The 15,902-nt window shown below is 46.7% G+C and overlaps 1 protein-coding gene across 1 annotated transcript; it reads right to left on the bottom strand.

Moving 5' to 3' along the window:
* Nucleotides 1-1,004: 1,004 nt before the first annotated feature.
* LOC127782494 (putative receptor-like protein kinase At1g80870) lies at nucleotides 1,005-5,483 on the bottom strand. Its single transcript, XM_052309700.1, has one exon. It carries the CDS (start codon nucleotides 5,466-5,468, stop codon nucleotides 3,432-3,434), a length of 2,037 nt encoding a protein of 678 aa, XP_052165660.1. The 5' UTR covers nucleotides 5,469-5,483; the 3' UTR covers nucleotides 1,005-3,431.
* Between the last annotated feature and the right edge of the window lie 10,419 nt (nucleotides 5,484-15,902).

The following is a 15,902-nucleotide window of genomic DNA, read 5'->3' as shown; positions in this document are numbered from 1 at the left end:
CAGTATGCACAGTGTTTAAGATGGTGAAAACAGTGCTTCCTGACAGAGATTTTCTACTAGCTAGTACAAAAAGCATCAGTAGTAACTTCAGCATTTTAGAACAAGATCTTTGCTATCTTCATTGGTTAACATATAGCCATGAGGATTCTTCAGTTAAGACAACAACTTGAAGAGTAGATGATGTCACAAGGCAAAGCATCCACTAAAACCATTGACCAGTAGTAACAAAGGATTGTTGCCTTGCCAAACTGAAGGAACAGATATGCAATTTCATTAGTCTAGTGCAGGGAGGGACATCTCACACCCTAATCAAACAAATGAAGGCCATAAACTAAAAGGAAATGAAGAGCACTGGGAGCTGGAAAGGTCATGTGGGCAGTGGCAGTGGGAGTACCACAGCAAGAACATTGTGGCAGCATTTTGAGTGCATGCAAAACCCACGGACTCACCATACAACAATCACCAAACACCATCTCCAACAGCAGTAATCAATCTAAGGCTGAAGCTGATTCAGGGCCATCTAGATGGTGTTGGAGGGCAAAATGGCACTTTTGGACCATCCCACTGAAATGGAATTTGTGGGAGCTATGAAAGTCTCAAGAAGGAATGAACTGCGAAAAAGTCCTCAATAGGCGCAAGACGACAAAGCGTATGAATGAATTTTGTTTATAGCAACTCGGGTGGGCTCTAAGGAATATGAACAAAACATACGCATAATCGTCCCACGAAACATGCTAGGAAAGGAGAAGAGGGAGTTGTTTTGATTTTGATTTCTGAAATTCTACAGGGAATTCTTTTGCCTTTCCTTCTTCAGACAACAAGGGATCAGAGTTGATACCAAGAAAATGTAGGATCGAATCACAAGAACTAAGCCAACCAGAGAGGAGGTGAATGGTTGGCATACCCAAAAACCGAAAACTTTTAGCGGAAATAAAAGTTACCCTCGAAATCGACGGAAGTCGGTCTGACCGAGATTGATCTGCCGGTCTGACCGAGTGGATGCCACCGGTCTGACCGGTGTTGAATCTCCGGTCTGACCGCCGAAGTCGCCTACCGCACCTGTCACCGCCGCCGGTCTGACCGCCTCGCTCCCGCCGGTCTGACCGCCGCAATGCCGCCAGTCTGACCACCGGTGAGTTGCCGGTTAGACCGCCGAAACCCGGTGAAACACAAATCGAAGAACTCTTAAAGTGGATGACGACTTTATTACTTCTCTCTCTGTTTGCAAAGTGCAACAACAGCACTCCTTACAAAAATTTCGACTAAACTCGAAACCCTAAACCAAAACTCAACTCTATTGCTCTCTAAAGCGATACAGGAAGCCTCACGCTCCCCCTCTATTTATACCACAAAAATCCCCTACTCAAAATAGGTGTAGAACTCCTATACACAATAGGACTCCATCCTTCAGTTTCCATACGTTTTACAATTTCCAAACGTGCAGCAAACAACCGGCCGCACCAGAAATCCAAAACGGATTCGCTCCCAAGCTGACATCCACGCGTGACCGTCTCCGACACGCTGCCAGCTGGGCCCTTGCTTCTCCTAGACCGACTTGGCATGCCGCCAACAGCCACCGAAGCCCACCGAGCCGCTTTCCTGCTGCTCGGCCAACCAGTCATACACACAAACATGCTTCACCATGCATGTACCGATCACACATACATGTACAGCACCGTACATGCATGCATACCTGCACGCTACAGTCTACAGTACCTCGTGTACTGTAGCACCATATACTACTCCAACTTTACAATTCCCTTCGCGAACACCGGCACTTGCACGCACACCTCGTGAAGCCCGTTGCGAAGATCTCTCCTACACGATGTCCATCCACCGTATGCCATCTTGTATCCAACTTCGTCACCCGGTATCCTTGACCGTCTGGACCTCAACTCCTCCCTGAGTCTAGTCCCGATCCCCACCGTTGACCGAAGTTGACCTCCAAGAATTCAGACTCTAGTCACCTTCTCACATGGTATTCCGATCGCAATAGACCTCTGCTCCTCCCTGAGCATAGTCCCGGTCCTCACCATTGACCAAGGTTGACCTCAAGTCACCTGCACACAATCAGACAAAACAACCGTTTCTGGGTACAGATATCACAACCTGACCTACATTAGTCACACGCACTCACACCAACATTCATACAAACTCTCAAACCAATTCTTTGATTAAATCATTTGCATAACCAATTGTTCATCACAAATATTAATCATGACAATGATTTCACAGAAGATTCACTTCACTTCATCAGGAATAGTTTTCACACGTGTATGGAGTAAATTTACTGAATATTTTTCCTGGGTTGTAGTTATCTCCTTGAGGAAAAGTAAGCAAAACCTTTATGGAAGGAATAGTAAAAGAACAAAACACCAACCATGTTTGATGTGTGGTTGGTGAAAATTGACTGAAAACACCAACCATGGATGCCTGGCAAAATGAGCTTTTTGAAACTTGTAGGAAGAAGTCACCCCTTTTGATCATTTTGAGACTATGAAAGTATCCTGATTTTGAATCTGCAGACTGGCCGCTTATTGTACAGGAAACTCCATTTGCTGCAGCAAATAGATTGAGAATAAAGCAAAAATGTACTAATTGTAGTATTTCTCCAGGATCGGTTACTTGTGAACATAAACCAACTTATCCGGTAGAGAATTTTTGAAGAATTCAATTTTGTCGCGAGGGGAAGCAATCCAAACCTTTGGTTTTCATAAAGGTTTTTCATGTACAAAGGGTTGACTTCTATGCTACAAATCATTATTGTTATTTTTTGGCTGAAGATTGATAGAGACGCATCGTATTTGACCTATATGTTAGGTATCGTAACACACAAGGAGTACGCAAATGTTCTTCCTTTTCTGTGCAATTTGGATGTAGCACTGAAAAAATATCTGATCAACTTGATTGCTCACTACCTTGTTCGTTTGTTTTTCTCCACCTTTGATAGAGACCAAGGTTTCATTTATTAAGATCAGGCACATGAAGAAATTACGAGAGAAAAATCAATTAAATCACACAAAAAATGTTTAGTGATCCTTGCAAGCAAGATACATCAAGAAATTGACAGGCAAAGAATTCCATGATAAGATGGATTTGGATCTCCCATGTACAAACATAACAATCAACAAAAATACTAGTACTGTTCTGCTAAATCTGTTGAAACTGACAAAGAAATCAGAAACTAAATCCTAAAAATCTATTGCTAAGTTTTTGCAAGATGCAAGATCAATTGTTAAAATTGACATCCAAAGAATCCATTGCTCAATTAGGGGAAGAAGAATTGCTGCTATTGCTATGTACAAAAAAACAATACTAGTAGATTAGCAAAATTCGACAAATTTTGTTAAATCTCCTGCAAGAACACAGGGCATGGCAACTTGTAGATTGATCCCCAAGGATCAAATTTTTTAAGTGAGCAGAGTTACCAATCACTCGGTGGCATCGGGCGGCTGCGCGCGACGCGACGACCGCGGGAACGGCCGGACGCGCGGCGACGGCGAGTAGTCCACCGGCGGCGGCGGCAGGTCCATCTCGCCGGCGAGGATCTTGACGATGTCCGTGCTGTCCGGCCGTTGCTCCGGCTGCCGCTGCAGGCAGAGCAGCGCGAGCTGCACGCAGAGCGTGGCCTGGTCCTTGTCGTAGCCGCCGTCCAGCCTCTCGTCCATTAGCTCGAGCACGTTGCCGGCGCGCGCGAGCTGCCGGCACCAGCTCACCAGGTTGGCCTTCTCCAGCTTCATCGGCGACGAGAGGATGTGCAGCGGCCGCCGGCCGGACAGGATGACCAGGGCGAGCACGCCGAAGCTGTAGATGTCGGCCTTCTCGAGCAGCTCGGCGCCGTGCTCGCACGGCCCGCCGCCGCACTCCGGCGCGACGTAGCACACCGTGCCGCGCATGCTCGTCGTCGTGCTCAGCTCCCGGCTGAGGAAGTCGCCGCTGTGCATGTCGCCGCTGCCCACGGACCGCCCGCGCCGCCGGCTCCGCTTCCGGTTCCTCCTGAAGCTGCTGATGTCCAGGCCGCTCGTCGCCTCGATGTTGTTGCCGCCGTCGCCGTTGGCATTGCCGTTGCCGGTGTTCATGCTGATCGACCGGAGCCACGGCTTCCCGCCGCCGCCACCGCCGCCGCCCCGACGCTTGTCGAAGCTGCCGCCCTTCTTGCTCATCTCCTCGAAGAACTCCTCCTTCCACCACTCCCTCATCTTGGTCGCCTCTGGTTTCTTGTCGCCGCCGCCGGCATTGCCGTTGCAGTCGGCGTCCTTCTTGTCCTCCGGCGAGGCTGCCACGGCGTGCTCGTCCGTGCCGGAGGGCGAGTTCTTGTTGTTATCGTTGGCGTCGCCTTCGTTGTCGTCGGCCCAGTCCGGGTTTCTCGCCGGACAGATTTGGCTGCCGATCCACTCGGCGACGTAGTCCCGGGAGTCGAGCTCGCCGCTGCCGTCCTGCTTCCACCACCACTCCTTCCCCCACGCGGCAGCCGGGCCGGACTCGTCCTTCGCGTCCGCCTTGACGCCGCCGCCGGCGGCAGAGGCGGTGGAGAAGAGTTCCCCGGCCTCGCCGAGTTCTTGGCTCATGAAGTCATCCGCGCCAGCGCCGGAGGCGGCGATGGCGTCGGGGGTCTTGAAGCGCGCGAGGCCGAAGTCGGCGAGCTTGGCGCGGAAGTCGGCATCGAGGAGCACGTTGCTGGGCTTGAGGTCGCCGTGCACGACCGGCGGCTGGCATTCGGCGTGGAGGAACGCGAGCGCGCGCGCCACGTCGCGGATGACGGCGAGCCGCCGGGGCCAGTCGAGGAACCTCCCGTCGCGGGCGTCGCCGAACAGCGCGGCCTGGAGCGAGCCGTGCGGCAGGTATTCGAAGACGAGGAGGAGCGGGCGGTCGTCAGCGCCGCCGCCGCCGGGGCCGGAGTACCCGAGCAGGGAGACGAGCCGCGGCGACTCGGGCAGCGACGCGAGGAGGTGCAGCTCGTGCGGGGACGAGCACGTCTTCACGGCGGCGAGCGACGCGTCGGGGAAGGTGGCGAGGTACACCGGCGAGGCGGCGCCGCGCCCGAGGAGGCGGGACGGGTGGAACCCGCCGGTGGCGCGGCGGAGCGCGCGGCGGGAGTAGCGGCGGAGCTGGCGCGCGGGGGCCGGCGTCGGCGAGAACGGCAGCGTGGGGCTGCGGCGGCGGGCGCGGCGGCTCCGGAGGTAGAGCGCGACGAGCAGCAGGAGCAGGAGCAGCAGCAGCGCTGTGGCTGTGGCGGCGGTGGCGGAGGCGGCGAGGAGGAGGTGGTGGTGGCGGCGGTTGAGGGGAGGAGGCGGCGGCGGAGGCGGCGGAGGCGGCAGTGGCTGGAGAAGGCGGGAAGGCATGGCGGAGGTGGGAGAAGGAACGTGGTGTGTGCGACCAGCCGACCAGCTGATTGAGGGGCACTGGGTAGGCTCGTATAGTAGGCGGGGACTGCTCACATAGCTGCAAATTGAAGATGGGAAACTCATTTCTTAGATGTTAGTATTGGTCAATTTAAATTCCGTGAACCACAGATATTTTGATCAAATTATTGTTCAAGAGTGCTACAAACCTACATATTTTAAATTTATAAATCATTAAACCACATATTTAGCATATAATTTATCATGGAACTACAGATTTTATGTGCTTCATCCAAACATTGTTATTCTAATATAGGCTTAAAATCCATAACTTCTATAGTTTGTGATAAGATAAGCTTTAAGATTTGTAGTTTTGTCATAAAGCCACTACTGAATATGTTTTTCCTATAATTCAAAAGAGCTTAAATACGTAGTTTTGTAGTAAATTTGGCCTCCAGTTTGCAGTGTTGTGGTACACAAGTTTTAATTTGTAGTTCTTTTGTTAGTTTTGCCAAAGTATACGTATATTTTATAAAGAAAATTTTAATCATTTTTTAGTCAATTGTTTTAATAAAGGAAAAGGTCCAAATTACCCCTGAACTTAAGGCGATAGTCCGAATTATTCCATGAACGACATAACCAGACATTCTACACCCTGAACGTCTCAAACTGAGCGAATAACCCCTAAGCACTATTTGTGCGGTTTTAACATGAGCTGACACACGTGGCGACAACGCTGTAATCCGGTCACCATAAAAATAGAATAAATCCATAGGCCCACCTGCCATCCCTTTTTGTCGCTCCTCGCCCCCTCTCAAGTCAATCCCTCTCTTACCCCCCCTCCCTAGGATCTCTCCATTGCAAGCTCGCCAAAGAAGAAGTTGTTTGCCAAGGAGAGAACGGTGAGGTTGGGAGCAAGATAAGGTTCGTCGAGATGGGACTGCCATTGCCTCCCCCTCTTGTCGGTTGGTGTGACCAAGATCCACCGGTCTCACTACCTTCTCTCAACTAGCTCCTCTCACACTGATTTCCGTCGAACTCCGCATGCAATAGCCGCCTGGCATGTGTGCCAAAGAGGATGATGTACTCATGGTGAAGGTGGAGTCGAGGAGGTCATGTTCCGCCTCCTATGCCTAGGGACGCTGCTGCCATCGCTACAGTTACCCCAAATGATGCCAAGGTGTGGAAACAAGTGGAGGTCGGAGCTTTGCAGGATGTTGTCTTCCTCTGCCATCTCATGGAGGCCGTCGCCGTCTTCCTCTCTATTATCCTCCACCAAGTAATGGAGAACTTTAGCCGCCAAATCATGCTCATGTTGAGGGGGGAGAGAGAGAGTGTGTGTGTGTGTGTCTTTGTTTGATAGATGGAAGGGGAAGGAGGATGTAGAAGAATGGAGAAGAGGGGAGTATAAGATGTAGCATTGATAGGTCGAGCCCACTTATTTCTATTATTTTTTTGGCTAACTGGACTATCATGTGTATGCTAGGTAGAATCAAAACCGCTTCAAATTGAGTTATTAGGGTAATTATTTGTCCGGTTTAGAAAGTTTAGAGTATAGAATGTCTGGTTTTATAATTTAAAGAGGTAATTCAGACAGTTGCAATAAATTCATATAGTGATTCGAACTTCTTCCTCAAATAAAGAGTACCTTTTACTTAAAAGTTTTCACATCCCTTTTGAGTTGTCGTATTTGGGCTAAATTTGCAATCGCACTTATGTATCTTATATATTCTGATCTTCTAATATATTCGGCAAATCTTTTGCCGCTTTCACTTAAAAAAAAGTTTTCACAAGCCATGGTCAGTTACTAGAATGGATTGGCAAAATGTGAAATTCAAATCACGTGTAGTTTTAATAGTGAGCCTTATGTCACTCATGTCAATATTTCCTCACGTTGTAACTTCATTCCTTTTGTCATGGATGTTACACTCGTCACTCATCCTCAGCAAGGCTCCGTGAACCCTCACCTTTACAAGTTGGTCCACACAACCTACAACCCTACCCTGCTTGTCATCATGCAAGTTAGAGTATGAATGTTCAGCCGACAGTAAGGAATTTAGTTGAAATGCAAAATAATTCGGAGTGTGCTGTGCACAAGTTAAATTAATATTCCTTTTAAGACAACAACTACATAACATTTGCTATATTTCTTACGAACTGGTTCTACCATATTTTCTTGTAAAAAACCCTCTAAATGTCCATTTTCAATATACCATGGGAGCCTCCTCACTTTTTTACGGTAAAAAAAGTATGGCAGTAAAAGTTGTAAAAGTACCCCTGGGTGAATGAGGGTGTCTTTTGGACATGAGAATGTATTAATCTGATATTTATTATACCATTCAATGATTTTCTACGTTGATAATACTTATTGTTTTGAACAAGGTCGATATCAAACTTTAATATATTTCATTATGAATAATTCCTAAAATATTTGTCTTAGAATTAAGGAGATCATATGCATAGATTAATCTTAAAAAGTATTTTTAATAAAATCATATATTTATTTATATTTATATTATAATAAAAAATAGTAATTAAAGTTTTTTTTAAGACCGTATCCTTATCTAAAACGATAAATATGGGGTAGAAAAATATAGAGATAAAAAAAACTCATGTGCCCTTAAATGCTTAAAAGCAACAAAATAAATAGCAGACAAAAATGTGACAAATTTGCACTTAGTTGTAGGTGGGGATGTAGACAATGATGATGTAGATTGATCCGCATGTATAACAATCCTTAGGACCGGTTCGTTCTGTAAATTGATATTAGTGATATTTTCGGTGCACGCAAAATGAAAAAGCTCATGATTAATTAAGTATTAATTATTATAAAATTATAAAATATATTTATTTGATTTTTTTAAACAACTTTTACCTAGAAAATTTTTGTTAAAAACACAACATTTAACAATTTAAAGAGCGTGCTAACGGAAAACGAAAGTTGAAGCTTGAAGTTGATAAAAAGAACTGGGCCTTGGCTGTGTTTCTCTCAACCTCTACTCTCTTGTTTTTCGTGTGCACTTCTCAAATTGCTAAACATTGTGTTTTTCTAAAAAAAATCTATGAAAGCTCTTTTCAATAATCATATTAATCCATTTTCAAACAAATACTCCCTCCGTCCTCCAATATAAGGGATATTTACTATTTTCGTGTAACGTTTGACCACTCGTCTTATTCAAAAAATTTATACAAATATAAAAAACTAAAAGTTGTGCTTAAAGTACTTTGGATAATAAAGTAAGTTACAAATAGAATAAATAATAATTTTAGAATTTTTTAAATAAGACGAATGGTGAAACAATGAAAGCAAAATATCAAAATCCTTTATATTTAGGAACGAAGGGAGTAGCTAATAAATCGTTTTGTTTTGCATATGCGGGAGATTAGTTCTTAATTCATAGAGCTGAACACAGCGTTAGTCTTGCCAACAAGGAAGGGAGAGATAAGGAGGAGGTAAGAGAGACATCGATGTTAAGGTTTAACGTCAGCTTAAAATCGATTCTGCCCAGCCAGACCACAATCTCAGAGACGAGCTGCGGCACTACGTTATCGGCATGTGACAGTACCGATATCCCGTCCATATGCACGTTCTTGATGCCGATCTACACGACATACTACTAGTATACTACACCATAATCGATCGTGTGTGTATGTTTGACTGTGTGTCCGGTGTCCCTCGTATAAAAAAGAAGAAAAAATTACAAGGGGGTGTTTGTTCCAAAGTTTTTTTTTTTTTTTTGAAACTTCCAATTTTCCATCACATTAAACCTTTCATATACACATAACTTTTTATCATATCGTATCAATTTCAACCAAACTTTCAAACTTCAGTGAGAACTAAACACAGCCTAGTCCCTCTCTCCCAAACACAGAAAGAATCGATTGACTGATCTATGGACTCCGAGTGTGGAAACGCCACGGACCGACCGGCACCGGCAGCGACCACGAATCCACGATAGCCGAGGCGCAGGTTTTCACAGGGGAATGAATGAATAAAGTGGACACAGGCAAAGCAAAGCAGGCCCCGCCCACCCCGACAGCGACGCCCCGTGAATAATCCCGTTCGTCGCGTTCTCCGTTCGTTCGCCGTGGAGCACGTACGTACGGCATATGCCGACCCACCCCGCTCGCTCCGGTGTCACGTACGTACGCCGCTGCCCTGCCCGCGCGCTGCGCTGCCGCTGCGTCGTCGGTGTCCTCTCCAGGAGAGATCTCGTACGCCATCTCGCGTCGCGCGCGAGTCTCGCTCGCTCGCTCTCGCTCTTGCGGCTGCGGCTGTGGCCGGCCGCGCATATGGGCTCCGGGAGTGGGAGATCACCCGACGACGGCTGTTGCGCTGGCCACCACCCCGCGTGCCGCCCTGTACATGTACGGGCTTCGCTTTGCATGGTGGACCAGGCTTTCACGGGTGGGGTTGATTGATGTGGTAATGACCTGGTAAGGGCACTCGTAGTATAAGCACCAACTATGAGATACCACATGGTGGCACCTAAGATGAAGAGCTTCTAAGACATTTTCTTCACAGTGCAAGCACCAACTAGTGTTGTCTCACCAAATCCCCCTCCCTCACGGCCTCACCCCACCACCCCCACAAATGTCATGCCCGGCGCCGGCTCTCCCCTCCTCCCTCCACCGGCGTCCTCTCCTCCTAGCCCAACCGCCGGCAACTCTCCTCTCCTCCTTCTACCATTGGCGTTCACGGAGGTCCCTGAGGTGCGCTTCAATGGCTGCGTGACGGAGTGGCCGGCGAGCTCCCGGTGGCGCAGATGGAGGCTAGGTGTGTTCGGCGAGCTCCCGGCAACAGGCCTCAACGGCGGCGTGGATGGCGACGAGCTCGGGGCAGATCTGGCGGCATCGACGCCTCCTCACCGGTGCGGGCAAGAAGCTCATAGCGGAGTTGGCAGCGTCGGCAGCGATGGTGTGGGCGGTGCGCGGTTTCACCCCCAAATCCATCGCGAGATCGGCCGGCGTCCCCCTTCTCCCTCCACCGGTGCTGGCTCTCCCACTCACGACTGGCGCGTAGAGGACGAAGACGACGACGAGCTCTGCCGGCGTCAAGGAGCTCCCCCGATGGAGCATCGGCAGGGTCGTCGCGACGTGGAGCGGCGACGGCATCCTCAGGCTTCCCCGACGGCGGCGACCCGACGAGGGTTGCATGCGCCGATGGTTGAGGCGAGCCCGACGAGGGCTATGGCGCCGGCGGTCGAGACGAGCATGGAGTGAGGGTTGCGGCGGCGCCGAGCTCCTCAGCCGCGGTCCATATGGCCTTCTCCTCCAGTCGGATTTGGCCGCTCCCTTCCCATTCTCCTCCTCCGGTTGGATTGCACGACGCGGGGGCACGGCGCGACGAAGGCACGCCCTCCACAGCGCATGGGCGACGCGCTTTCCCCGCCCGTGCGGACTCGCGGAGGCGAAGAAACGCGCTTCCCTCCATGGGGACGAATCGCTCTGGTGGGACACGACTCGCACCGACACGCGGGCGTTTTTCCGACGTGGCGCAGTGAAGGAACGCGCCACGTCCCCACACCGTGAACGGCTTAATAAGCAAAACTATTCCTATCGAAAACGTCCTTGAGGTTAGGCTGAGTTCTTTTCATTCACCCTTTTTATTATGACGCTTCCTAAACTGCTAAATTAAATAGCATTTTTTTTCAAATAAAAGTTTCTAAAACAAATTAAATAAATCAATATTTTAAACTTATAATGGTAATACACTAATGGCGTTCCTTTTTTTTTTTAGTCGTGAAAAGCTACAACCAAACTGTTGATTCCATCTGCCTCTAATTTCTTCAAAAGCATAATATTTAGAGTAAATTTCTCAATTATCAAACTATCACAAAACTAAAGATTTAGCGATAAATTTATTACAGAACAACAGATTTAAGGCTAAGTATCACGAAACTATATATATAATATTGAAGTTATCATAAAACTACATATTCTATAGTTTAAATCTCTAGCACTACCGTTATGTTAGAGTGTAGTTTTGTGATTAAATTGACAGTAAATCTATATTTTTGTGATATATTTACTACTTAATTTTTATTTTTTTGACACTTCATCTTAAATCTGTAATTCTATGAGAAATTTTGTATAAAATATATCTTTAATCTATAGTTTTGTGAAAATATTTATAGTTATATAAAATTTACTCTAGTGTTTATAGACACAAGAATTTGAAACATGATAGAGCATGCCACCGGTGCTTGTGCTTTCCAGGACTTCCATGCCGCAAGAAAATTTCCTCTGTTACGTACGGAGATCAGGCTAAGCAATGAGTGAAGGAAAACTTAAGGTTTGAATATGCAGCCCTAAAGCAGGAACTAGTACAAAATGCATCGATGGCCGCTGGTGGGGGGCTATCGACGGGATCCCCTAATAATTTGCCTGACGAGAAGGGGACACGCCGAGGCCAACAAAGGCTGACAAGCTACACCAACGCCCGGAGGGCATGTACTCTCCGATCCTAGCTACCACTGGACCTACTGCTGGCTCGATCATGGCGATCATGCATGGCCACCTCGATCCACCTGCTCTCCCCACTGTTGCCTTTGCTCACTTTCTCGTCCGACGTGCACGTACCCCAAAATCAGAGTTTGATCTGGAGAAACAATCCATCGTTTGCTCCCATCTGGCCATCTCGTCTCCTTTGCATAGACAGGCAGTTTTTCCGTGGAGCATATTAGGGCAGGGATAATAAAGTGACGGAAATAATTAGTAGTATAAGAGTACAGTAACCTCTATCCCAAAATGTTGCAACCTAGAATGGGATGTGACCTATCCTTCGAGGGGGTGGTACTTCGGACAGCGGGAAGTGGAGACCCCTCCCTGAGAGTGAAGATCCGACCAGGGGGTTAGTCGGCTAGAGGTGCTAGGTACCTGTGATCGTGATGGGCCCGGCCACCCCGCGAGGAGAGGGAGGCAGGAATTTATAAAGGTTCAAGCCATCCAGAGGTGTAATATCCTACTCTTGTGTTGGTGTTTGTTGTCTTCTATAGACCAGCTAAGTACAAAGGAGGTCTTTCTAGACTACAAAGTGAGAGTACTAATCTAAAAGAATCCAACCATTCATCCGTATTTGGTCCCCTTCCTTTTATACTCCAAGAGGGCTCACATTATTACAAATCTACTCTTAGTCTTGTCTCATCAGCCATCTTGTCGTTGCCGGCTGATTCCTTAACGCAATCTTCAAGAAACTCTTCAAATCTTACTATTCATATTACCCTGGGCTCCGTCTGAGACAGTTGGGCCTCTGCCAGTGTGCTCACCATGTGGAGCGTGGTGGGCCCGATGAGGCCCGACCTGCCCAAGACAGCGCCATGGTTGCTTCTCTGTCTGTTTGGCTAAATCAGGTGGCGCGGGGCATGTGCGACGCGTGTCCTAGGCATCACCGTCCAAAATGACTCAACGTTGCCGTCTTGTCTACGTCCTTTCAACTCCAGACTGGCCGGGGATCCCCCATAAACCTGTTTCATTTATGGCGGGGCGTGCTGCCTCACAGCTGGCTGTGGAACACGCTCAACTTCCTAGCAGTTTTTGAGATCGCGTCCTCCCGCATTTAAAGAATTTTGATTATTCTTGAATGAGCTTCTTGAAGGTGTCATTGATGGAAGAATATCTCAAGATTATGCGTCTTGTACGTTTTGACGCCCTTCTAGGCAGAGGGAGGCGAGCCAGACAAGGACCAAGGCGAGCCCAGGGCTCGGAGCAAGGCCGGGCCTAAGGCAAACCTCAGTTTACGCCTTCATGTTTGGTAAGTAACATCACTTCTACTTCTCGAGTAATGCGTGACTTGTGCGGGCTAAGGCTAGCTCGAGGCCTAGGACTAGGCCGGGCTCAAGGCAGACCTTAGCTCGTTTTCTTAAGATATAGGTTTTGCAAGTTTCTATGCCCCTCTTGCCGAGGACCGTAGAACCTATAAGGGCTAGGGTGAGCCTGGGGCCTGGAATAGGGATGCATACCTTAGGCTATATTCTTAAGGTATATTTGGGGTATGCTTGGGATCCAAGTTAAGCCCCAAGATACTTTTATACTAAGAGTTTTAGCTCATATACACAGTATTCCTTCTCAGCCAAAGAGAATCATATATATGAAATCTTAGGTGGGTTCGAGACCCTACAGAATGGGCCCCTAGCTACGTCACCTTAAGGTTACCTTTTTATTTTCTAAAGATATCTTGATCATGTTATTTGTTTGATAATAATCCTTTTGCCGGATAATGGGTACCCCGGTTACCATTTCACTGACATTATCCTAGGATAATGAATCTTGCAACATTTTTGGATGGAGGTAGTAGACTATAAGGCAGCTGTAAGTATCTGTGGAGGAGATAAGATCAGCAAATACAATATAAGAGTATAAGCTAACTACGAGCACATATGAAAGAGAGAGGGAAGAAGAGAAAAGAAAAGCGGGGTACATATTATTAATGATGTAGTATATATTTATATATAACTATTGTATGAATAGGCTATTCGATTGGCTGTAAATGATGTGTCAAATTTTAAAGCTAATTAATAGTTTGCTATACTATTAAACTCGAAAAAAAAAGTGTTGAGGGGGTGTAAAGTGAGTAACGTTACAACGCGAAAAAAAAGAGCCCCAATTATTTTATATTTTAGTCTATGTCTATGTGTATTTAAAGATCACTCTTTTGATATTTAAAAAGTTTCACTCTTACTCTTATGCTGATTTGGCTATAACAAACTTGTTTTCTTCTGCTCCAGAAAGCGTTCGATGGAAACCATTGCTAACACAAAGAGCTAGCTCATGACGATAATATAAACGTGTGTTCTGGGCAACAGCGATTTTATTTATCCGTTTAATAAAAAGAAAACACTATATCATGACATATTTTTTTCTCAACCTTCACTTAAAAGAATCTTTGCTACTATTGAAAGGAAAAAAAGAAACAACACTAGAGGTGTCAATTCATCTAAAACAGGCACTTACAAGTTACAACCCCTTCCCACCCCTCATAACACGACCGACACATTTGATCCCATTGATAAGGGTGTTAGGTCCTGATCTTCCGATAGGTACTGATAAACAGTCGATTTGAACGGAGTCGAGACACAACTCGAGACACAAACACGCTACTGAGCCCCGCAATCATAGCACCACGTCTCCTCTGGTTATCAATCGTGCCGAAACCCAGTTGACCTCGCCGAGAAGGCTAATCCCTGCATGCGAATCGAAGAACACAAGCAAGAACAAGATAGATTGCATCCAAATTGCATATGAATGATTAAGCACTCGAATTTGGGGTTCCACAAACCGATCTAGCGGCGAAACAGTTCTTGACAGAATAATCTAAGCAAAACCCGACTCTAAACGATGACGGCTATTGAATAAAAATGATTAGGGACGTCCTAGGGTTGCCTTAGGGCGCACACCCCCTTGGGCTAAGCCCACGACACAATTATAAGGCCCAAAACCCAAATCAGATTCAGACTGGATGAGGTACGCGGCTTGTTTTACAGATTCCCGGTAGCTCAGTAGGAATTTTGATGTGGGACCAAAACCATATGAAAGTATACTCCATAAGCTTTCCAACAAATACTCATGGGCCCCGAAATTCCTTCTAGATCAGCGGCTAGGTCCATTTGAAGTTGGTACTGTCAGGAGGCCTGAATCTGAATCCAAAACGTGTGGAACTTTATCTCTTATCTTCTATAGACCAAAAGTGACGTGATGAGATGAAAGAAGACTTGGAAAAAGTCTTGGTTTGGTCCCCAATCAACTTCTTCAATCATTCATGCATTCTTTATGCTCGGTCTCTTTTCTTTCACCCAAGTAAGTACCTCTGCAAACGAAAACACACAGAACTCATTGTGTAGCAACGTTTGTTCAAATATATAACAAGTAAATCTAATATAGAACATATGCACCTTTGGTTGACTAATACATAAGGTAGTCATGGTTATATCTGAGCTAGTTGTATCCTCATCACCATATAAGTATATGTTTATTAAAAAGTAGGTACCAAATATTGCTGCCAGTTTTTTTGAATAAACTAACATTTTAAGTGTTATAGATGTCGGTTTTTTAAAAAAACAACACCTCGGAGGAGCCAAGCCGACCTAGCCTTTCACGAGCCAATTTTTCACGCGCACCGATGATAGCCTCTTATCTTTCCACCTCTCCACCTCTCCATCTCTATCTCTCTCTCTCCGAGACTCCTTGGTGGTAGCAGCCTCCCTTGCTCTCCTTTGCGGCAACGTGACGGTGGCAAGCAGAGCGGCGCCTCGAAGGGGAGGATGCGCCTCCATCGCCTCCCCACGACCTTGCCTCCCCTCAGCAGCAGAACGAGCGTCGGCGGCCTCCCTTCCTTTCGTGTGTGGTTGCAGTAGCCTCCCCTTCCTCTCCAGTGAGCAGCGGTGGCGGTAGAAGTTCTCCACTGTGATTGGTGTATTCTTTGATTTGGTTTTTTAATAAACTTGTTAATGAATATTTGGTCCTATAATGTTAACTTATCATGAATATTTCTCATTCTACAAACTTGTTGATTCTCTTATATGAATTTGTCTATTTTTTTCTTAGATTTTTGGATTTAATTTT

The sequence above is a fragment of the Oryza glaberrima genome, chromosome 8 (assembly GCF_000147395.1).
Source record: "Oryza glaberrima chromosome 8, OglaRS2, whole genome shotgun sequence".
In the NCBI taxonomy this organism is placed as follows: Eukaryota; Viridiplantae; Streptophyta; class Magnoliopsida; order Poales; family Poaceae; genus Oryza; species Oryza glaberrima.
This window is presented reverse-complemented; position numbering and strand designations above follow the sequence as displayed.

Excerpts from the sequence above, each read along its gene's own strand:
- LOC127782494 (XM_052309700.1), bottom strand. The coding sequence starts at position 5,468 with ATGAGTTTCCCATCTTCAATTTGCAGCTATGTGAGCAGTCCCCGCCTA.